Source organism: Eumetopias jubatus, unplaced genomic scaffold, assembly GCF_037043125.1.
Source record: "Eumetopias jubatus isolate StellerSeaLion01/CBP00866 unplaced genomic scaffold, mEumJub1_p1.0 scaffold_6, whole genome shotgun sequence".
NCBI lineage: Eukaryota > Metazoa > Chordata > Mammalia > Carnivora > Otariidae > Eumetopias > Eumetopias jubatus.
Window position 1 is genome coordinate 103,119,236 of NW_028274812.1, and position 25,466 is coordinate 103,144,701.

At 37.6% G+C, this 25,466-nt stretch overlaps 1 protein-coding gene across 2 annotated transcripts in view; it reads left to right on the forward strand.

The window, feature by feature from the left end:
- PTCHD4 (patched domain containing 4) overlaps positions 1–24,015 on the forward strand; it is a 183,392-nt gene extending 159,377 nt beyond the window's left edge. For both annotated transcript variants that reach the window (XM_088024353.1, XM_028097877.1), the window contains exon 3: positions 22,382–24,015. In XM_088024353.1, the coding sequence (XP_087880479.1) occupies positions 22,382–24,015 (1,634 nt within the window). The remainder of the gene's footprint in view (positions 1–22,381) is intronic.
- Positions 24,016–25,466: the final 1,451 nt, after the last annotated feature.

The following is a 25,466-nucleotide window of genomic DNA, read 5'->3' on the forward strand; positions in this document are numbered from 1 at the left end:
GTCTCATTTTAGCCACTTCTTTTCTTCTGAACTGTCTCTCTCCACTGACAGGATGAAACTAGAGGGAAGGAAATTAAGTTGCAAAACTCAAAAAGCAGTTGTATGTTTTTTTCTCAATGCATAGAAATTGGTTATTGGTTATTGAGAAGTTTTGCTTCAATTCTGTGGGTATTTGTGAATGTGCTGACCAAACTCTTCTCATGGGTCATGAAAATGTCAGAAAAACTCTTCTTAGAAAGCTCCAAGAAAAACAATTCATTTTTGTAATTTTAAACTGTAAGCTCTATGTGAATATATATTTCTTTTGTACTTTGGAACAAAAGAAAATATCGAGTTTTTTAAGATTCAAAAGTGTGCGTGGGTTACTTATGAGCATATGAAATTGGCTCAAGTTAAGACATATTTGACAATTACCCCATCAAAAGAGATAAAGAAAGATTAGAATTTGGATTTATTTATATGTGATTAAAAGGAAATCAAAGTAGTTCGCATTTTTTAAATTGGCTCCTTTGTTTGAAATGGAAGGGAAAACAATTAATACTCAGGTTCAAATGGTCAGGAATGTCTCCTATTTCTTTGACAGTCAATATTCTCATAATTTTCTGAGTTCTAAAATCATTTCCTTCATTTCCATTTTCCCATGTATTTGCTTCCCTGAGCTCCTGTAGTTTCACCTCTAAATGGTGTGCAGTGCCTTGAACACAATAGGTAAATAACAAATGCCTATTTCCCTAGCATCTTGAATTCTTATGCAAGTATTTCTTAAATATATGCCTTCTCTCAATGAGACTGTAAACCCCTCAAGATAAAAAGGTATCTGAACCTACTTTCTTCTCTAATCACTCAATACCCAGAACATACTAGTTACTAAATGATGTGGAGAACTAAGGTGAAAGAAATATAGAGGAAAAATTAAACTTCCTTATAACTTGAAGCCCATTGACAAGTACCTGAGACAGGCAGAGTGACCTTCCTCAAGGAGCTTAGCTCTCTCCATGTTAATAGTTTGCTAGAGACAAGAGGCAACCTTAGGTTGACATTAGCCCAACCTCTGGGATCCTGTAAAAATATCCCTGGGTGGCTCAGTCGTTAAGCCACTGCCTTCCACTCAGGTCATGATCCCAGGTTCCTGGGATCCAGACCCGCATCGGGCTCCCTGCTCTGCGGAAGCCTGCTTCTCCCTATACCACTCCCCCTGCTTGTATTCCCTCTCTTGTTGTCTCTCTCTCTCTGTCAAATAAATAAAATAAAATCTTTAAAAAAAAAATCCTTTTGGAAACTTCCTTTATCTCCACCCCCTAAGATATATTTTGGCAGTCATCGTCCAAGCATATATACATCTGATATACATCTGAAAGGTCTCATGACTCGGGTTTTACCAGACAGTAGTAAATGACCTTTTCGTAACAACAGACAGTAGTAAATGACCTTTTCGTAACAACAGCCAGCCCCTCAAGGTCCTGGAAACCTTACTTCCAAATTCCTTAGAGACTTATGCTTCATGGGTCGTCTTCTTCTGTTTTTTTTTTTTTTTTAACATATAATGTATTATTTGTTTCAGAGGTACAGGTCTGTGATTCAACAGTCTTGTACAGTTCACAGCACTCACCATAGCACATACCCTCCCCAATGAGACTATGGACTCTGAGAAACAAACTGAGGGTTCTAGAGGGGAGGAGGGGTGGGGGGCTGGGTTAGCCTGGTGATGGGTATTAAAGAGGGCACATATTGAATGGAGCACTGGGTGTTATACACAAACAATGAATCATGGAACACACCAAAAACTAATGATGTAATATATGGTGATTAACATAACAATAAAAAAAGAAAAATAAAAAAATTAAAAAAAAAATAAAGCAAAAAAAAAAAACTAATGATGTAATGTATGGTGATTAACATAACACAATAAAAATAAATAAATAAATAAATAAATAAGAGACTTATGCTATCCCTAACCCCCTCCCAACTTGAAACTATATAATGGGCCACTCCTCACGACCCCATTGCAGCTCTTTCTGACCACGGGTCCTGTTCCCATGCTTTAATAAAACCACCCGTTTTGTACCGAAGATGACTCAAGAGTTCTTTCTTAACGGTTCACTCCCAAACCCCAACATTTCACATCACTAAATACTTGTTAAACTTGACTTGTTAAAAAGAAACATTAAGGGATGCCTAGATGGCTCAGTCGGTTAAGCATCTGCCTTCAACTCAGGTCATGATCTTGGGATCCTGGGAATGAGTCCTGTCTCAGGCTCCCTGCTCAGCAGGGAGTCTGCTTCTCCCTTTCCCTCTGCCTCTCCTCCCACTTGTGCTCTCTCTCTCTCAAATAAATAAATAAAATCTTTTAAAAAGTAAAACTTTGATGTGCAGCAGATATTTAGGAATTAAAGGGTAATAATTTTACAGCATTTAAAATTAAGCATTTCAGTAAAACCTACTGTCATGAGGAGAGCCAGAAGATGTTAATTCATCAAGAATCAGACCTGTGGTTGTGTTGTTATTGGTGTTGTTGTTGTTGTTGTTGTTAAAATCTCTAATCCCCCAGTGTTTTCACAATAATTAAGTCAGAAATATGAGCTGAGCTAAGAAATAACATAAGAAAATAACACTTACTCTAACTGTACTGACCTGCTCGTATTATTTGTAAGGCATCAGTGAGTTATCTCACTGAGTTTACATGAGTTTAGAAATTTAGTTCTAAAAAAAGACAGGAAGGAAGGAAGAAAGGAAGGAAAGGAACAAGGGAAGGAATGGGAGGTACCTCTGCTGGAAAGGAGGAAAATAAAAGCACAATTTCAAAGATTAAACATGAAGATTCCTTTCATAGAGTCTAAAAGGTAGGAAACAATATAATGTTAATCATAAGCAGAGTGATCTGTGAAATACTGAGATTTTATTCTTGTCTAAGAACCTAGCTCTCTGCTCTTTACAGGGTAAGTATCCTCCACACATTTTTTCCCTCCCTGTGCTTAATTCTACACATCTGCAATACACACCATCTCTCTCTCTCCCACCTGACTTCTCTCATGGGAAAACTAAATTTGTTTAAATCATGTGGGAGCATTATAAATACTGTTTGGTGATTAGAATAAATTGGTTCAAATCACAGTTACTTTCCTACGTACTGACTGATGAGGAAATTTAGAGATGCTATAATTTATAAACAAAATGAAGGAGGTTAACCTGGCAAGATATGAGAGGTAGGAACAACTTTTGCATTTAAGAAATTGAAAGGGAAGAGAAGGGCCCATCTTCCAAATCATTCAATGAGGCCAGTATTACCCTGATTCCAAAACCAGATAAAGACATCACAAGGAACGAAAACTACAGACTAGTATCTCCTATGAATATAAACACAAAAATTCTCAACAAAATATTAGCAAGTCAGACCCAATAACATATAAAAAGGATTGTAGGGCCGCCTGGGTGGCTCAGTCGGTTAAGCGTCTGACTCTTGATTTCAGCTCAGGGTCATGATTTCAGGGTCTTGAGATTGAGCCCCGTGTCAGGCTCCATGATGAGTATGGAGTTTGCGTGAGATTCTTTCTCTCCTCTGCCTCTGCCCCCAGCCCCCGACCACTCGCATGTGTACTCTTTTCTTCAAAAAAAAGGATTATAAACCATGACCAAATGGAATTTATCCCATAAATGCAAGGGTCGTTTAACATCTAAAAACCAATTAATGTAAAACACAATATCAATAGAATAAAGGTCAAAAACTACATGATCATCTCAATACACACAGAAAAGGCAATCAACAAACTCCCAACACCCTTTTACCATAAAAATATTCAACAAACTAAGAATAGAAAGAACTTCCTTAAGGTAAAAAAAAAAAGGGGGGGAGGCATTTATGAAAAACCCAAAGGTAACAGCATATTTAACTGTGAACACTTTGTCCCTAAGATCAGGAACAAGACAGGGATGTCTGCCCTCACCACTTCTATTCAACATTGTGCTAAAAACAGCCAGGACAATTTGGCAAGAGAATGAAATAAAAGGCATTCATATTGAAAAGATGAAGTAAAACTATCTCTATTTGGAGATAACATGATCTCATCATAGAGAATTCTAAAGAATCCACCAGAAAATGGTTGGGACTAATGAGTTCAGCAAGATTGCAGGACACAAGATTAATATATAAAAATCAATTATATTTCTATACACTAGCAATAAACAATCCAAAAACGGAATTAAGAAAATAATACCATTTATAAAAACATTAAAAAGAATAAAATCATTAGGAATAAATTTACCAAAAGAAGTATAAAATTGTACTCTGAAAACTACACAACACTGTTGAAAACAAGCTTTAAAAGACCTAGGTAAATAGAAAGACATTCCATGTTCATAGATCGGAAGAATGTCTATAATGCTGCAATAATGAAGACACAGAGGGACTCGCACAAAGATAAACATATTAATCAGTGGAATAGAATTGAAACTCCAGAAATAATTCTTATGTTTATGGTGGGTTGATTTTTAACAGAAGTGCCTGATAATTCAGTGGGGCAAGAACGGTCTTTTCAATCAATGATACCAGGACACTTGGATATCCACATGAAAAAGAGAGAAATTGGGCTTCTTCCTTACACCATAAGTAAAATTTAACTCAAATAGATCATAGACCTAAATGAAAGAGCTAAAACTGTAAATCCCTTAGGAGAAAACATAGGCATAACTTCCGATGGTCTTGAAGCAAAGCCTTTTCAGAAATGACACCAAAAGCAACAAAAAGAAAAGATAAATTGAACTTTCCCCAAATTAAAAGATACCATGAAGAAAGTGAAAAGACAACTGACAGAGCAGGAGAAAATATTTGCAAATCATATATCTAATCTGACTTATATCCTGAACATGCAAAGAAATATTATAACTTAGGGGCACCTGGGTGACTCAGTCAGTTAAGCATCTGTCTTCAGCTCAGGTCATGATTCCAGGGTCCTGGGATCAAGCCCCACGTCAAGATCCCAGCTCAGTGGAGAGTCTGCTTCTCCCTCTCCCTTTGCCACTCCCACTGCTTGTGCTCTCTTTCTCTCTCTCAAATAAATAAATAAAATCTTGGGGGGAAAGATTATAACTTAATAATAAACTTAATATTATAACTTAATAATAAAACGACAACCCAGTTAAAACTTGAGCAAAAGATTTGGATATTTATCCCAAGAAGATAAACAAATGGCCAAAAAGCTTGAAAGATGCTCAACCTCATTAATCCTTAGAGAAATGCAAATCAAAGCTACAATGAGCACATCATATGTATTAGGATGGCTAAATTAAAGAGTTGGACAATAACAAATAACAAAATAACAAATGTTGCTGAGGTTGTAAAGGATCAGAACTATTCATACATTGCTGGTGGAAATGTAAAATGGTGCATCTGCTTTGGAAAACAGTCTGATAATTCCTGAAAATGCTAAATGTAGAGTTATCATATGACCCAGCAATTCTACTCATAGGTACACAACCAAGAGAAATGAAAACAAATGTCCACACAAAAACTTGTACACAAATGTTCATAGCAGCATTACTCATAATAGCCAAAAAGTAGAAACAACCCAAATGTTCATCAGCTGATGCATAGATAAATAAATGTGGCATAGCCATACAGTGTGATAATATTTGGCCATAAAAAGGAATGAAGTACTGATACATACTACAATATGAATGAAACTTGAAAACGTTATGCTAAATGAAAGAAGCCAGTTGCAAAAGACTACTTATCATATGATTTCATTTACATGAAATAGACAAACCTATAGAGACAGAAAGTGGATTAGTGGTCGCCTAGGACTGGGGGCCTAGGGGATGGAGATGGGGAATGAGTGACTACTAATGGGTATGGGGTTTGTTCTGGGGTGATGAAACTTCTAAAATTGATTGTGGTGTTGGTTGCTCAACTCTTTAATACACTAAGAAATCATTAAATTGCATACATTAAATGGGTGAATTATATGTCATGTATCTCGATAAGGTTGTTCAAAACAAAAGGAAGGGATCACCTTCCATTTCTTTTTTTTTTCTATTTAATTTGCAAACCCCATTAAGAAAACATGCAAAGTTATTTCAGCAAATGTTTGATCTCCGAACTCATTTTCTATACCCGATAAGATGCATTTGAAGTCAGAAATCTTTAGTAGCTGTACGCTATTTTGCCTGTGTTACATTTAAGGAGCATGATAAATTATTACTGGTTCCACAGCCATTTCATAAATACCATCCCATTTGGTGGCAGTCAGGAAAACTAATTTATTAAATTTGTCAAAAATATTTCCTAAGCATCTATAATGATCATAGTATAGTGAGAGCTCGGTGCTTAGAAGCCAAGAGACATCTGATATGGCTTCAGAAGTTGGCAAAATATGTAAATTCATAAGAACAATAGAGTAGCAATAAAAAGTATTTTGGAGGAAAAAATAAAACAACCAATTTCTCCTATGTGCATTACATAGGAGAAATTCTTGCAAGAATCCCAGGATTTGTGTCATATATAGTATCATATAACCCGGCTATAAAGGGGAGAGGTGTTCCTAGACCTGTATCTGATGTTTTGCTTTAGTATTTAATCTCTTGTCTCTTGTAGGAGCAAATACTCTTCCACTTATGGATACTTCTATTCTTCTCCCTGAAGAAAAAAATATCTAAGAGTAAATCCTTCCATTTATTCATGCAAACCCTTTACTGGATTTTTCTCCAGAGAGAAGAGTGACCTCTTTGATTGGAGAAATAGGGAGAATCTGACATCCAATGACCCCAAGACCAGTAGGGACCTAATCTAAAAAACAAGCTTGTTACTCTTTTCTTTCCTTCTTCTCGTCTTTCCTTCCCTCCTTTCCTCTTTATTTCCCTGCAGTGGGCTACCCTTCTTCCTCCTGAAAGGGATGCATGTCTTCCTGAAGTAACTTTGCTTTTAATTGGAAGGACGTCTACGTTGTATTGAAAGGTAGAAGCCTCTCATTCAGTTTTACATAAACAAGCTGATGAATTCCATTGCTACTTTTCTCTGGTCTTTGTATTTCCCCTTTTTAAAGGAACCCTTGAAAAGAAATGTGAGTGGTAACATGTGCACATTAAACTGACCCTGAATCTCCAGGACTGCTGTTGAGAAGTTCTTTTACTAATCCCATGCTTTCATTCTTATTCAATGAGGAAAATTCCTTAGACAACAGTTTTGCCTAATTACTGCATAGAGGAAATAATTGAAAAGCACAGGGTCAGGTCAAATTATTGGAATGGCACTCTTTACACAGATATTTAAAACTTAATATTAGCCAAAAAGATTTGGTAAATGACCTAAAATTTTAGATACACGGATATGATGGTTTAAAATGCAATTTAGAAATATAAAATGCTATTTTGGAAGGTGAAATAATAACAAATAAAAAAGAAAACTGTAGCTTTGATATGAGTATTTATGGTATGCCTACTCTATAACTAGTACCAGACTATTAAATTAAAGATATATTCTTTCACTGATCATTTCATAGGTAATGTGTGGAAATCAGTCATCTCAATCAATCAGTCCTCCTCCTTGCTGGGCTCTGTGCAGTGGAGAATATATACCCAAGGACCTAAATAAAAATCATATTTTCATCCTTATATGTGGAGGGACAGTATTTCCCAAAGTTCCTGGTAAAGCTGGAATGGAGATCTTATATGGTACCAGAGGCTAATGTGGGGAGCTCTACCTAACAAATCCTAAATCTAGATTTTTCCCTCTCTTGCCTATAAGGAGAGTTAGGTCTTTAAGGCATCCCCCTTAAGATTTCTTTAGCAGCCAATTTCATGGAAGACTGTGATTTTCCTCACAAATCCGGTTGCTGTCAGAAGAGAGTGTGCTGGAGACCAACAATGAGAGATGGATAACATGCCTCCCCCTTAGAACAAAAGGGCCAAGTGTGCTTCTGCATGGAATGAGAAAGCTGAGGGCAAGCCCTGACCCTCCTTACTCATCATTAATATAAGTAGTACAGGATTGAGAAATGGGGTTCAGCTTATTTCTTGTTTTGGAGGAATAGCAGCCAAGCTCCAACCACAAGGTCAGCTATTCCCAGTACTTGGAAGAGTGTTTAAAGAGGAAGACAAAGAAATGAAAGTATACTCGGCAGCACTATCCAGATGACGGTAGATGAAAGCCACCTATTCACGGAAACTGAGAAATAGAGACTGAGAAAGCTGAGGGCAAGACCTGACCCTCCCTTACTCACTCATTAATACAAGTAGACTCTCTAGTACTATCCAAATGAGAATGGATGGAAACCAACTCTTGGAAACATGAGAAGTGTCCCCTCCACGACATACTAGAACACCAGAAATCGTGGAAGCTCAGCAGTACCCGTTCACTCCTCAGTTTTATAATAACTATTTACTAAGTGCCAAGCATTGCCTTAGGAAATGGTTATATAAGAATCAAAGCAGGACACACTCACTGCTCTCAAGATCACAGTCTACTCACACTAGGGTAAGAGGCTAAAGATTTGGATTCTGGTCCTGACCAACAAAAGAACTCTATAAATGCTATATGTCATGGATTCTTCTGAGACTCCATTTCTTAACTATTAAATGAGGGTGGAAAAGTAATATGCGGGCGCCTGGGTGGCTCAGTTGGTTAAGCGACTGCCTTCGGCTCAGGTCATGATCCTGGAGTTCCAGGATCAAGTCCCGCATCGGGCTCCCTGCTCAGGAGGGAGTCTGCTTCTTCCTCTGACCCTCCCTCCTCTCATGTGCTCTCTCTCTCTCATTCTCTCTCTCAAATAAATAAATAAAATCTTTTTAAAAGAAGAAAGAAAAGTAATATGCATGCCTCCTGAGGAGGGCATGAGATTCATACATAGTGATATTCCTCAGGATCCCCTTTGCGTACATCTGCTCATCAGTGACTCCTTCCTTTGTACCCAGCCTATTTTGGCAATACACATCTATTTTAGGAAAGGATATGACAAACTCATTCAGCACAAAGAAAGAAGAACCACTATGTTTACAAGGTGAATCTTCCCAGAAGTATTTCTATTTTCATGGAAGACTAAATCCTCAAGTTAAATACTGAAATAATTTTCACTTGTAGATTTTCATATAGTTTAACTTTCTTCTCCTAGTATAAATCTGAAGTGTCAGGCAACTCCACTGACAAATCAGGCCAGCCATGTTGCATGGAGAGCCAGTATGGAAATCTATGTCTTTTTTGTTTTTGTTTTGTTTTCACATGTATTAGTTTATTCACAGACTTTGTAAATCTATCCAAGAAGCATTCCTAGGATACGCTGCCTCATAAGACAAAAATAGATGTTACCTTTGAGTGCCTCTATAGTTGATGAAAACAGGCTTTGTGCAATAGTGACTTGACCACACTTGTCACAAAAATCACCTCTACCATCAACTTACTAGAATGTCATCACCCCCTACAGTACAGAAGATAAAATGAGTGTCACAATTAACAACATGTAAATTCAACCCCTCTGATGTGTTCCCTAATTATAATTAAGAGATAATCACAGGACTTATCATCTGCCACTCCCTGTAATGCCTCAACCTGCCTTTGAGCTTAGCAAGTTTAGCTACAAAAATTTTTACATAAAACTCAAAAAATATTCTTTTAGCACTCACAGCAACCGTGACACTGCTAGGTACCGACAGACAAACAAACAAAAATGAAGACATGCTCATTGATTTCAAGGCACTTTTACTGCTATGTAGTACTTCAGATTGAGTCCTAGGCAGATGTCATCAGAGAAACAAAGTAATGAGAGGATTGGCCTGGAGAAGACTGAAGGTACCATGCTATTGTCTTCAATATTTGAAGTATGGGTATGTGGCAGAATAACTGGCACATATTTCTTTTTTTGGTGGGGAGATACCAAATTACTTTATTTGAAGAATGGTACAAATGAAAGAAATTAAGTAGATGTTTTGGTACAACTTATAGAAAAGGTAAAGGTAACCCCAACATGCATGCACGGCCTTAGTGACCAGGGAAGTCACCCTTGTGGCTATGGGAAGACAGCCTAAGGCTTAGCTCTCACTATCACAGTTTCCCAAGGTGTGCTTGTCAAAGAGATACTCTGCCATGCCAGATTCGGGAGCCCCCATCTTGTGCAGGTTGGTTACATGGTCACCCAATTCTTTGATGGCACATATTTCAAAGGATACAATTAGGAGCAGATTTTGGAAATTTCAGGGTGACTGGTTTCAACTCTAAATATGGAATAACTTTCCAAATTTCAGAAAGTATCTGGGCAGGTATTCACTTGTTGGGCTTGTAGAAAGAGAACACACATCAGGGGGGAAAGCTGAGTGGGCTCTCATGTAGCATATGGTAGGAGGTCTGTCATTAATATCTACTGATAAGTTGATCATTTTCTTTGAGACGTGTGCTCTTTTATTGAAGATTCCCATACCAGTGTTAATAGAATCTACCTCTTGAGAAATCTCAGAAGGCGTCAAAGAGATAAATTTTACAACCTGCTGACATTCTGTCATCAGCTCTTTACTTAATATTTTTGGGCCCTGAATTATTGTCAGTTATTTATAAGTGAAAGTATTCTGGAAAAAATAATGTGGACTTGGGGTTTCTTTATTTTTATAATTGCTAAAAGAGCCCTTGAGTTTTCCTACATCTCCATGTGCTAAAAACCTTCAGATTGTCTCCCTGAACTTTCTAATGGTCACAGGACCAAAAATCATCCTTCCCTAGAGTCCAGTTAGTTGTTTTATAGTCATAGCAATCTGGGAAGCTTTCATTTGTTTCTTATTGTTTCTTGATGAATCTTTGCCTAATGGAAATAGGCAGGACAAAGTCCATAGGGATTATGATGATGGAAAGGAGTAAGATTTATCACAAGAGATCAATAAGAGTTTCCTACAATTTTCAATCACTGAAGTTGTATTTAGTGGCCTGGCATGTTGTCATGATTCATTGTCATTTCTATTTATAACTTCAAGAATGAAACAGAGCCATGTGCTGTAGTATATGAACACATAGCCTAAGCTCCAAATGAACATTCACCCATACATGAAAAGTGATGGCTAATATTTACCAAGTGTTTAGTATGTGCCAAGGACTATGGTAAACATTTTATTTGAGTTATTTAATTTAATATTTTAGCAACACTGCCAGGCAAGTGCTTGCATTTTTTGTTCTTCATGTGAGGAAACCAACATGGAGAGTATCCATGAAGGGATCCACTTAGGGAGTAATACAACTGAAGTTTGAACCTGGGCATGAACACAAGAACCTGTACTCAGGAGCCCCTCTGCCAGGCTACTACCCACACCACCCACTGTCCTCTAACCTCTATTGTGAATTAACACCTTAACAAGAAAATGTTATGATAAGAATCAGAAAAGATATAACTCTTGTTTATAAATGTATGCTATGATAAAGTCGAGCTAAACTGTGAACCACTAAAAGTGGAAAAGGGACTAGCAAATATGGTGAGAAGCAAACTTTCTCAACTGAAAAGGAAGTCTGTATTCATCAGGGATACTCAAATAACACCAGTCCTGTCACTTCGAGGACCTTCTGGAAGTGGTCTCCTTGCCCTCCGGACTAATGGAACTCAGCCATCCCAGCAGCTCTGCCATGTTCTCCTGGAGGTGATTGTGGTTTCCTCTGTGAGTCACAAACACAGTGACTGGAAAGCTCCCTTTGAGCTTCCCTCCTGCTAAAGGAGAGCAACTCTATTAGCTTATTCTGAATAAGAACACTCATGTAAGGAATGTCACAATTAGTTGAATCCAGTTAACTAAAAGCCTTTATTAATCAGGATTTTTCCACAATTAACTTCTAAGGACCAAAAAAAAAAAAAAGGCAAATTTCAAAATAAGAATCAGAGAAGAAAACTTGTAAACATTTCTCTAGGCCTGGTACACATTCATCCAAACTCCCACACTTCTACAACTATATAATACTATTCAATAATAGCTAACATTTGCGGGAGCACTCACTGTGCACCAGATATTTGTACTAAGGGATCCATGTGTCTGTTTTTCCTTTAACATGGCAATCCTTTGAAGCAAATACAGTTATTCTCCCTATTTTACAGATTGCCAAATCAGCCACGGAGTTCATTTGCTCAAGGTCATACACTTAATTGATGGTAGTGAGGAAGCGTAAGCCCACAGAATGCAAAACTTAATCAATATGCCATATTGCTTCCTGATTTTCTGTGCATAATATAATGATGACTCAGAAAAATATTATTCAATAAATAATAATAGCTCATTCACTGAGTGCTTCCTGTATGCCAGGCACTGCTGTAGGCACATTGTAACTATTATCTCATTTAATATTCACATTAACCCCTTAAAATAGGTACCATTTTTATCCCCATTTTTTAGGAAAGTGAGGCACATAGAGGTCAAAATAATTCATTTTCTCCACATCACACATCACACGGTTATAGAGCAAGAACAAGAACCAAAATGTGTTACTCCAGAGTACAGCCTTTTAATTGCTACACTTTTTTCTTTTTCTTCTTCCCTTCTTCCTTTCTTCTTTTCTTCCTTCCAGACAGGACACAGAAGAGGAATATAAGTCTAATGCATTTTAGAAAGATCTCCAATAAAGTTAATCAACCAATAAAAGTTGATTCAAAAAGGAAGTTCTGGTTGATTAATTTAATGATTATTCAAATGATCTAATTCCTGAGCTTTCTGGTTAATTGAGTTTCCACTGGCTTTAGGCCATTCTGTTCAGAGAGAAATTCCAGGCCATGGGATGTTTTTATTTCATCTTCATTGGTAAAAAAGGCAGCAAAACACTCAAGGATGCTCCCAGAAAACTTACCCTCTGAAGCATTATCAAGCATTCATGCTACAACTTTGAAAATTTCTTTTGAACAATATTTATTAGGAAACTAAAACTATGCAAAATTTAACTTTGCTAAGTAAGATTACTTCGATTTCAAACGTGTTTCCCAGTGATTGAATCAGACATTTTAAAAGCATTCTCCAGATATCGGTGTTACAGAAATCCTAATTTATCATTGCTTTTACTATTTATAGGATAGAAGATCCCCAAAGCTTGTAATTAATGAACTGCTAAATTCAGGCATGTGGACGTGATGTAGTTTTCAAGTGCGACAAATGGGAATTATCAAACTTCAGAAGGATGAAATTCCACCATATTTTCCTAATGGGAGACACTCAGGAAATGTCCTTCAAATGAATTAATTCTTCTAATTTTTGTTCTTTAAATGTCTTTACCTCAATAAACACTGTATCTTAATTTTCATTCATTCCTACAAATTTTTGTTCATTATTTTCTTCTTTTATATGATCCTTTATTCTGGGTCTTGATTTTTTTAAGCATATGCTCATGCTTAGTTTATAAACTGCAAATCCACTTCTTGTGTCAATTTTAAGATTTTCAGCCTGATCACCCATTCTTCCATTAATTGTTCTTTTTTGCTTCAAAAAATGACTTCTTCGTCCACATGGCTCCTCCTCACTTTCCCTATGTTAATATCTATGTTATTTTCCTCTCAGAACATCTTCCCACTTCTCATATGGCCAACTGGCACCTCTTCTTTTTTTCCACAGATTAAGCAACCAAAATATTTCTTCCACCTGAAGGCCATCCCTTTGTTTGGAAATTCAAGTCTGCGGGGCTTAAGTCTGACTCAGTGTTCCTGCTCTAACTCTTATAACAACAAAAGTTTTAATTTCTTTTGTTTTCCAAAAATATTTATAATGAAATGCCACTGCCCTCCAGCCAAAGACCACCAGGAATACTACTATAGTTGAACAAATTTGGGTTAATTGACTCATTACATTGAGGAAGAACACATACCATTGGGGACCATGGAGCAATACAGGACTAAGGTATTAGAATGGACTTAAATGATTTTTGCAAGTGTTAGGTGGTTTGGAAGAGGGTTCAAAGCGGCATGGCTGGTTACTGTCAAGAAGAGAGGCTAATTCAATGATCAGTTATCTTAATAATTTTTATACCTAGAAGGCCAGAACACCAGACTTAAGACTAGGAGATCAAGACTAAACTGTGATTGGTAAAGAAACGGCAATCACTCCTACCGTTCTTGGTATCAGAGGATGTTTGGTTCATTTTATGTTTTGTTGTGTTTCACATATATTCAGCCATAACTAAGGAATGGTCTTCTTTTGTCTCAATCCATCCCAGTCACAGACTGGTCTTCCATGATGCAGTTCTGCCAGACTCTCTGGGATCAAGAGGATCGCCCTAAGCCCAGCTGTGGGTGCCAGACCAGCTCCTGGTAACATCCGAGGCCAACTTGACAGCACCAAACTGTCAAGGCTGTTTTTCTGAAAACAATGTTTATTCATTTCAGAGAACCTGAAAGACATGAAAAGCATTGAGAAAAAAACAAATAGCTTGCTCATAGTTTTCTTGTTTTTTTTTTTTTTTTTCCCCTGAATGGGAATACCAGAGAAAAGGAGAGAACAGGAAAGCAGGCCACCATATGTGTGCTGGCCCTGCAGGGATGTTTCATCTTTTGGCAGCACTGAGGCTCCGCAGCAAAAAAGAGAGTACCAGGGATCCCCCCCAAAAGTCAACTCAGCTGTGGCGGTAAAGATAGAGGTAAACAGGCTGCATTAAGAAAGTGGCATTCCAAGTCAAATGGTTTGGAATGTTCTGGATGCAAACATCCTGCAGTTGCCAGCACTGAACTTTTCCATTCAATATAGCACCTACTGTGTGCCAAGCACATATGTTAACTTACCTAAAACTCATAACAATCCTATAAGGTAGGCCCCATTGTCATCTCATTGCATAGATGAGGAAACTGAAAAGTGGAATATTTAAAAAAAAAAATAATCTGCTCAAGGTCACAGAGCTAGGAAGAAAGAAACCTGGGATTTAAACTCAAGCAACCTGGGGGCACCTGGGTGGCTCAGTTGGTTAAACATCTGACTCTTGATTTTGGCTCAGGTCATGATCTCAGGGTCCTGGATTTGAGCCCCATGTCAGGCTCTGTGCTTAGCCGCTCAGTGGAGAGTCTGCTTCGGGATTCTCTCTGTCCCTCTGCCCCTCCACCCACCCCACCCCCGCACTCACTCTCACTCTCTCTCTTTCTCAAATAAATATATAAATCTTTAAAAAAAATAAACAAATAAACTCAAGCAATCTGGCTCTGGGGATGTGCTATTAACCACAATATCAAATCATGTTACTTACCTAGTTTTGCCCACTTTGAGTATTAAAGCCTTAGCTGCAATAGTCACCAGGTTTTAGAACAACCTACATGTGTATATGAGGAAACACACATACATACTAGATTTTTTAATTTAATTTCATACAGAACTACAAAATAAATTAGCAAAAATGATGGAATGCAACTCTGGAGTGAAACTATCTGCCCTTTTTGATACATTAAGATATGTATAAAATACACAACGTCACTGAAAACCATCCAATGAGAATCTGATACTAAATTCCATTTTTTTCTTCTTAGGGACTTAATGAAATACTCTAACCTCCTGCTAAGTGCTGAGAGATGAGTGTCTGTTCAGATTCATTCTGAATTCCTCTTTTCATTGCAAGATGCTGCCTCTTTACCCTGCGGTTGAGCCTCCTTCATTCTGTACTGGGATGGGAAAGTTTCAAGAGAAGTCCCTTCCTGCTTAAGGGTGATATGAAGCTAGACCCTCCCCTCATTGCACAATACCATCCACAGTTTCAGGTAAAACCATCCAATATGCCTCTGGCAACAGTGGCTTAGAAATTCCTGTTGAATAACTACCTACCCTATGTCTTTGAGGCTCTAGGTATCAAAAGGCAAAAGCCTTGACCATTTTTATGAATAGAGCTTGATAATCACCTATTTATTCTAGATGAGAGTTGATTAAAAGTAGTCAGTCTACAAATACACACTGCTCACCACCTCTAGGTGAGACACCATGGGGATTAGAAAATGTCTTAAAAAATCTATCTCTTGGGTAGAAGGGGTACCCTGTAGATTCATTTCTATCCTGCCAAATAACAATTTAGAACAAGCTTTTTAATTTCATATTCCATTCCTCACATTTGTAATGCTGAACCAGCCAAATTAATTAATTATATGCTAATTTTACAATTGAACATCATTGATATCTATCACCAGCTCCACCATAGAATCACTGGGTAACACTCAGGAAATGCCCTTCTCAGTAAAATGAGGCAAATTATGTCACAGACTCTTAATGCTGAATATAGAGCTGTTAGTAACAATCATTGCAACACCTAAAAATACCTTTAAGACTAAACACAGATCATGACCAATTCAATTTCACAAACATTTATTGAGCACCAATAAGTGTCAAATAATTGAAATACAAAAATGGAAATGACAGCGCCTACCCTAGACAGTGAGGACCTTACAGACTTACATAAAAAACATCACACCAATGGATAATTTTAGTTGGGTGTAGTAGTAAGCGCTACAATATGTGTTGGAACATAGGCTTCTAAGCAGCTGAGTTAGGGATGAAGAGGGCAAGCAGGAGGTATTAGAGATGAGCTCATCTTTGAGTGGTATCTTTAAAATAGAAGCAGGAACAGCCAACTAAACAGAAGGAACAATGGATAAGGCTCCCGTATAACGCTGAACAAGTGAACGGTAACTCAAAATGTTGATTCAATATCCAGATTTTGTTGTTGTTGTTAGCTGCTTTACTGGTTCAGTTGACTGAATTTTATTTTTTTTATTCGTTCTTTATTCATTTGATTGGTATGGGTAAGTCACATAGCCTAAGAGCCCAATAGAAAATCAAAATATTCTTCCACCTGAGCTTAAGGGTGATTTCCACAAACACAATTAATGAAAGCATAGCTAACCAAAGCGGAAATAAATGCTCAGAGAAAGTAAAAAGATTTCTCCAGAGCAGGTCGTAAGAAGGAATATTATTTTTACCTTTATTTCTTATGTCATTGAAACAGGAGATGTCAAGATTTCATGACCTGCTGAAGTCTTGACATATTCAAGTATAAAGGGAGGTTCACTAGTAGATCTTCTCAAGGCAAATGAAGAGAATTCTAATTCAGCTGATCAGAAAGAATTAGAAGCCCACATATGGTGCTTAGTAGAGCAATATATCAAGAGAAGCCCAGTAGGGAGTACTAATTGAATCAGTAACAATTAGGTCTGATTTGATTTAATCCTTGTTAAACGTTTTTTGGTTTTTTTTTTTGAATTCTGGGTTTGGGAGAGAAGGACTTTAGAGAAATGTTAAGTGTGGGAAGGAATCTGTTCTGAGAGATCTTACTTTAGAAGTCCTCTTTAGTTGTTGTAAAGTGATTGCTTCAGGCTCAAATGGAATTATAACCAGTTCCGAATATTATTCAGCTCATTTAGGACTGAAATCAGTTTTGTTTGATAACAAAAATACATGCTTTTAAATTTTAACCGTTTAAGATTTTCCCACTGGCTGACCTGCAATGCTATGACCAAAAGAAGAATCCATATAATCTTCATTTTTCCATATTTATCCATTGTAAATAACAGAACTTCTTAAATTATTGTTAAATTGAATATGTTAGCCAGATGTCACATAAGTTTTGCTTGTTATTGAACAGTGCTTCCATTTGCTTTCATTTGGAAAGAGGTCTCCCAACAACTTCCCTGAAGATTTTTAGAATATTCAGTACACACACATATACACACAAATCTTTTAATTTTGATTCCTTTCCCACATTGAATTTTTCTCCCAGTTCCAACTCTGTCCAAAGCATTTTTACTCGTGAGAGTTCCCTTTCTATTCCTTCGTGAAACTTTGCCAAGAGAAAGATTAGCTATCCAATAATGTCCCAGTTGAGCCATTTATTATGGCATTCTAATGTAGTTTGCAAATATATATTAATATAATGGAAGGAAATCATGATCAAAGTTTGGCAGTCATCTTCTGGAGTATTAAATGCATATTTCCAACAATGGCTTAACCTGCTATATCAAACAAGATAATCTCTGCTCAGAGAAAAAATATCAATTATAAATATGAAAGCCACAACTACCTCCTCTTAATTTACAGATAAATTTATGCCTTAATTCATTCCTTCACTCTAGACCGCATCACTCTAGACCGCATCATCCCCTGCCTATAGGAAACTTGTAGCGCTTTCCCTGATCCCTCAGAAAGAAGTAGGTGTCTTTTCATAGTCCGTACCATTCATCTCTACTTAGAAAGAATGCAGTTATTCTTTATATGTCAGTTAATTGCTGATATATATGTGTCTCACCAGTCAGCAATTTGAACAGAGTTGTTTATAAGACAAACTGAGGCCTTAGGTAAGGATTAAGGATTTTGGTAGAAATGGGACAGAAGCAAAGAACTGTCAGGAGCAAGGAGAAAATATAATGGAATCAGTTCAGTGGGGCAAGTCACACTCATACGTGCTCTATAAGCATCATCTAAGATGGTGGGTCACTTCCTTTTGGGTGAATACCAATGTCTTGATTTCAGGTGTCTTGTCTGAATTGGAATAAGACCCTCAGTAATGGTGGAAAAGAGTGCATATACCCTTCTAAAAAGGTATGGTAGAGAGTTAGGGCTTTTTTCAAGTGAGCAGATATTAGAAACATGGTATCAGCCTCAGAATGGAAACCAAAGTAAAAAGCAAGAAACCAAGAGAGAAAATACTGCAGAGGCTAGAAAGCAGGTTCTCCATGGTTGTTGAGAGCCAACTGAACAGCAGCAAGAGAAATCCCAGATTCTAATATCTCCTTACAGGAGCTCTGTTTCATGAAATAATTAGGTAGTTACCAATCTGGATGGATGAATGGATGGATGGATGGATGGATGGATGAATGGATAAGTTTAATATGTACATACAAAACTGAAAGAAATACACAAAATTGTTAACAGCAATTATCAGTGTTGTAGGACTATGAAATAATTTTTCACCATTATTTTTTCTATCTTTCCCAAATTTTTGATGGAAATATGTCCTGTTTTTATAGCCAGAAAAAGGTGATTCAAATATGTGTGTGTGTGTGTGTATGCACATGCATACTATCTTTTTTCTTTTGACTACACCAGTAATTCTCAACTGGGGGCAATTTATCCCCCAGTCAGCATTTGGCAATGTCTGGAGACATATTTGGTAGTCACAACTGTGGAGTGTGCTACTGGCATCTAGTTAGTAGAAGACAGGAACGCTTGTGAACACCCTTGGGACTGCTTCTAAAATTCATCTGTATTAGAAGCTATAATCTCTCAGAATTATCCAAGTGAAAACGGTCTTCTGCTCTGACAGATGTTGGAAAATATTGTGTTTCTTGTTTACCTTTATGTTTTTTATGTTGACTAGTATGGGTCCTTGTGTATAACAAATCAAAATACATATTGTGTTGAATTGAATTAAAAGTGTATAACTTCTGGAGATATAAAAATGCATAATAAATTTTAGAAAAAGTAATTAAAAGATACATTTTTTCAACCCAACTAGAATCAAGAATTGATTGAATTCAATTAGAGATTAGTGGACATCTTCTGGGCATCTAGCACTTTGCCAGATGTTCTGCAGAGTATAAAAGTAACATAAAATGTATTCCCTGACCTTGAAGAATTTGCAGTCTAACCAAAGAAATAGAACATATCCTAAGAAAACCATTTTGTTCCAGAGCAAAAGAGCACATGGTTGTGTGCCAAAATGAGTAACTAATTAGTGCAGTAAGACCTTAAGGAACAGAAAAAAAATCAGTATGTCTGGAATTGTCAGAGATGGCTTCCCGGCAAATTAGAGAATTGAGCTGATGCTTAACACACGGATGGACAGAATTTCCATGTGACCAGCAATGAGAAGAAGGTATTATAAGGCAGAGAAAATAGCGAGAATAAAACTAAGAAGATAAGACTGATCATGGGCAGGTTCATGGGGAGAGGAAAGACCACTGTGGGGGCAGCAGGTAATAGATCTGAACTGCTAGGAATTAGCTAGATTATGGTGAGAATCAAATGAGTGAATATCAGTAGGAATGGACTATAAAATATCTAAACCTATGAATGGGATAAAATATGCCCTTTCCAAAGTTTGGAAATTATGTGTTCAGTCTTCATCACACTTAGAGTGGTTATTTAACCTAATACAGTTTAGCATCATCTTCCCACACAGACCTTTGTACTATATAAAGCAACAATCTGGCCTACATAGTGTACCTACTATTCCATAAAAGTGACCATTAGCAAAGGAAAGCCAAATTTAGCTGCAGCCCCATGTAGCCTTTTCCCTCCTTATGACTACAAAGATAGCAAGAGTCCTCATTTCAGAAGAGAAGTGCTCTAATTAAAGAATTATTTTAATTACTTCAGCTAATATCCTAATATGCTTTTGTCAAGGGAATGAAAGAACAAGTATTCTATTTGGTCAAGGAGTCTTGCAGAAGAGAAAAATGAAGAATTAATGTTAAGAATCATTAGACTCAAAAAAAAATCATTAGACTTAATACACATATATGTTGAGCTAGTAATTAAATGCAAGAAGTAATAGATCATTGCCTCCAAAAAACCCACCCACACACACACAAAAACTTACCTTATACTTAAATGCAATTTGCCTAACCTTTTCTACTTGCTAGGATAAACTTACCTTTTCTGACTGGGGACTCAGAAGAGAGAACTTTGGAGACTCAATAGGCTTTATATTTAGGATAAGAAGAATTCCAATGCAGCAACAATGAATAATTAATAAAAATTCCCAAGATAGGTGAACTCATGTATCTTTGAAGTCAAAGATTAGCATTATATATATTTAAACATCATTTAAAAAGATTTCAGTAATGTTAACTCACCTACAAAACTTTGTTGGTTAGGAATAGGTTCAGCTGCATGTAATAACCTTACTTACAGTGGCTTAGACAAATGGAGATTTGGCTCTCTTTAAGGAGACCTAGAGAGGATGGTAGACCGTGGCTCTTATTGGTGGCTCCATGATGCCATTTAGGACAAAGTTCCTTCTGGTTTTCGAATAAGCATCCTTAGGCGACTATCAGTTACATTACCCAGAAATATGTCACATGAACCACCTCTAGTTGAAAGGTAGTTTGAGAAATAGTTTTTAATTGTGCCCATTGCAGTCCCAAATAAAAGTAACAAAGAAGGTGGAAAATTATGTAGGTCAATTAGCACCTCTATCAACATCACAAAATCAGTGATTATAATAAGACCCCAGCCATTATAATATGTTTGTTAAAGCATTACTGAGTGAATTGCTCCAATATCTAGGTGCCACACAAAGTCCATTTTCCAAGTTTTCTTGAACTAGGTCATTTTGTGCCTTTAAGCTACATTTTTTTCTAATGGGTTTCTTGGAGAAGAGCCCAAACAGCTTGTATCCATTCATAGAAAAGGTTTGTGTGTAGTATTGCTTTGCCTACAAGGGCAAGAGTGATCTCTGAAGATTTTCACTCAGTTAGAAAGTTACCAATTGATACATTGTGGATGGTAATTGACAGAGCTAATTCAGGGAAGTGAAAAGAGGGAAATTGAAGATATGGAATAATACCTTTACTTTCCCAACTGCTTTCTGCTTTTGCTGATAAGGAAGCAAGTGGTAGTATCTTAAAAGCTGTTAAGTTCCTGGGGCAGGGGGAACAGTTCAGTATCTAACTGTATCTGGTACATAGCAGGTGCTCAAGTAATATTTGTTGAATGAAGCTTTCGCTTATTTACCCTTATTAAAGAGTGCACAGAAGTTGATTAAAAAGAACCATTCCCCATCCACTTTGATGAAGCAAATGTTAGTCAGCATCCATACTGTGTGAATAAAAGCTCTGTGAGGAGCCCAAAGGAAATGCTTGCTGTGATCTCTCACCCTGAAGGTTTTGCCCGGTCTTTTATGTGACCTGGCGGATTTTTTTCAACTCACATCCAGTGTTAATTAATCCTATCTATAGGAATTGGTTTCTAAGCCACTTGGCCACCAAGTGGATTATTAACATTGTAAAATCAATGTAAAGTGATTTTTAAGTGTTTAAAATCATCTTATGATTTTCTAAAACAGCATGTAAGTCAGCTTAAAATGGAGAATCGGGACTATCAGTCAATGCATCAGTTGATCAAGCACTCAATTGGTGTTGAGGGGCATTTGAAAATGCATGAATAACAGCCCCTACCATTCACAACTTATGACCCGCTTAGGGAGACAACATGTGTGCAGGGGGAGAAAAAAAATCACATAATGTCAATTTTATTTACGACTTGTTGAATTAATAAGACAGACAACACGGATTTCGTTTTACCCAGAATACCAATTAATTTGGATTTTGCTAAAGTGGACACGGGGACTAAATATATCCCATTGTGTAACTCAAATTTTGAGGCCCTGGTAGGAGGATCATAGCATTTTGCAGATTAGAGTCTAAAGCACTGCTTAGCATAGATAATAGATAATAAAACGATTATTCTCTTTCTTTTTTTAAAAAACTAGGTCATGGAACTAAAGGAGTATTTGAGCTTCTGTCTGGATGGAGGAGAACAAGAGAGAATTTGCCCTTCAAAGACAGGGTAGCAGATGCCTATTCTGATGTGATGGTCACCTATACCATGACCAGCTCCTTGTACTTCATTACGTTTGGCATGGGTGCCAGCCCATTCACAAACATAGAGGCTGTGAAGGTCTTCTGTCAGAACATGTGTGTCTCCATTCTGTTGAACTACTTCTACATTTTCTCATTCTTTGGCTCCTGTCTGGTCTTCGCCGGCCAACTCGAGCAAAACCGCTACCACAGCATCTTTTGCTGTAAGATCCCCTCTGCGGAATACCTGGACCGCAAACCTGTGTGGTTCCAGACAGTGATGAGTGATGGGCATCAACAGACATCCCATCACGAGACGAACCCCTACCAGCACCATTTTATTCAGCACTTCCTCCGTGAACATTACAATGAGTGGATTACCAATATCTACGTGAAGCCATTTGTTGTCATCCTCTATCTCATCTATGCCTCCTTCTCCTTCATGGGGTGCTTGCAGATCAGTGACAGAGCCAACATCATCAATCTACTAGCCAGTGACTCCCCAAGCATTTCCTATGCCATGGTTCAGCAGAAATATTTCAGCAACTACAGCCCAGTGATAGGATTCTACATCTACGAGCCCCTGGAATACTGGAACAGCAGCGTCCAGGAGGATCTACGGAGACTCTGCAGTGGGTTCACTGCAGTGTCCTGGGTGGAGCAGTATTACCAGTTCCTGAAAGTTAGCAACATCAGTGCCAATAACAAGAGTGACTTTATCAGTGTCCTACAAAGTTCATTTTTAAAAAAGCCAGAATTCCAGCATTTTCGAAATGATATCATCTTCTCCAAGGCAGGGGATGAAAACAACATCATTGCTTCTCGCTTGTATCTGGTGGCCAGGACTAGCAGAGACAAGCAGAAGGAAGTCATAGAAGTGTTGGAAAAATTGAGGCCCCTGTCCCTATCAAAGAGCATCCGATTTATCGTGTTCAACCCCTCCTTTGTGTTCATGGATCATTATGGCTTGTCTGTCACGGTGCCTGTTCTGATTGCAGGCTTTGGTGTTCTCCTGGTGTTAATCCTGACTTTTTTCCTAGTGATCCACCCTCTGGGAAACTTCTGGCTAATTCTTAGTGTCACCTCAATTGAGCTGGGCGTTCTGGGCTTAATGACATTATGGAACGTCGACATGGATTGCATTTCTATCTTGTGCCTTATCTACACTTTAAATTTTGCCATTGACCACTGTGCACCACTGCTTTACACATTTGTATTAGCAACTGAGCACACCCGAACACAATGTATAAAAAGCTCCCTACAAGAGCATGGGACAGCCATTTTGCAAAATGTTACTTCTTTTCTTATTGGGTTGGTCCCCCTCCTATTTGTGCCTTCGAACCTGACCTTCACACTGTTCAAATGCTTGCTGCTCACTGGGGGTTGCACACTTCTGCACTGTTTTGTTATCTTACCTGTGTTCCTAACCTTCTTCCCCCCTTCCAAAAAGCACCACAAGAAAAAGAAACGTGCCAAACGAAAGGAGAGAGAGGAAATTGAATGCATAGAAATTCAAGAGAACCCTGATCATGTCACCACAGTCTGAAGGGTGTAGACAAATGGATTATTTTTCTTTTCCAGTATTGCACAATGATGCAGGGAGAGTAAAGCTCAGACCTCAGCCGCTTGGGCTGGCCAGGGGTAACAAGGAAAGTCAGATCAAGAGTGAATTGTTCATGACACATCAAGGTGTCCGCTTCTTGGGGGGAAGAGAGCATCAAAGAAGAGGGAAATGTTCGTTGCAACCTTGTTCTCCAGCAAAGATAAGTTTGTTGATGTGATCTTAGAGCTCTTCCAAGGAATGGACAAATCAATGGAGTGTTGAAAACCAAAAGATCTAACCACTTTCAAAAATAAAATGCTTAAGAAAAAGGGAGAGGAGAGGAAAGGGAGCCTCTACATAGGGAAAGTGACAGGAAATGTCAAAATTGCCATGACACTTTTCTTATCTGTGTTTTGAAAAGGTTGGTCAAAGGAAACCTATGCACTTGGGAAGTACATATTTAATCCCGTCTAAACCAAAGGACTTCCCAATCCATTTTATGTGTACATATATATGTATATATGCCATATATACATATACTTAGATTTGTCTTTAGTGTACATTGATGTTTGTGTGGAAGACGGTGTCCATTTGCAGATGAGCTGATCTTTCTCTAGAAAGCCAAATCAGCCTTTGCTAAATATAGATGCATTAATGGCAATTCAAAATCAACTCATGTTTCAGCATCAAGAGTATTACCTAACTGTGTGAAAAGCAAAATAAACAGAGATGTGAGTCCATTAGATTCTACATATCACGTCAGTCTTTGAGATTCTTGCTTTGGATGACCTAGCAAAAAACACAAAATGCATTTAAACCAATTATCACATGGACAAGGGTTAAAATTTCATGTTGGAGCTTAACAGTTGATAAGGCTTTTCGTTGGCATTGAATGGCTCTCTGTATTTGGGAAGGCTGATTTGGCTACTTTCAGAGAGCTTACCCACTGCAAATGAACATTTTATACATATTGTCCAATACATGTGTGTATAAGGGTGCACGTGTGTGTGTGTGTGTGTGTGTGTGTGTGTGTGTTGAGAGAGTTGGGGTATGCCATATACCAGTGCTCTCATTTTAGATGATGAAAATATACTGCCATGGGATATAATTAACATAGGAGAAAGGAAATCTAACTAGGAAGCATTCGTAGAATGAAACAATAAATGGATCATCACCACTCATCACGCGCCATCAACTGGTTCTTAGTGTAAGGAAAATATTCTAAATCTATAAAGTCTAGTGTGCTCCTTGCATTAATATTTGGCACATTGACCCAGGCCATGATCACTATAGTAGTGGTCACTATAACTACTGAAATATTGTTTTGTAGCTTCTTGCAATATCATTGTTCTTGTTACCTGGAAAGTGCTCCTCAGTTGGCCCACCGCCTAGGGTGTTTGTAGCTCTCCACAGGTGGCATATTAACTATAACTGCTGAATTCTCTCTCAGAAAA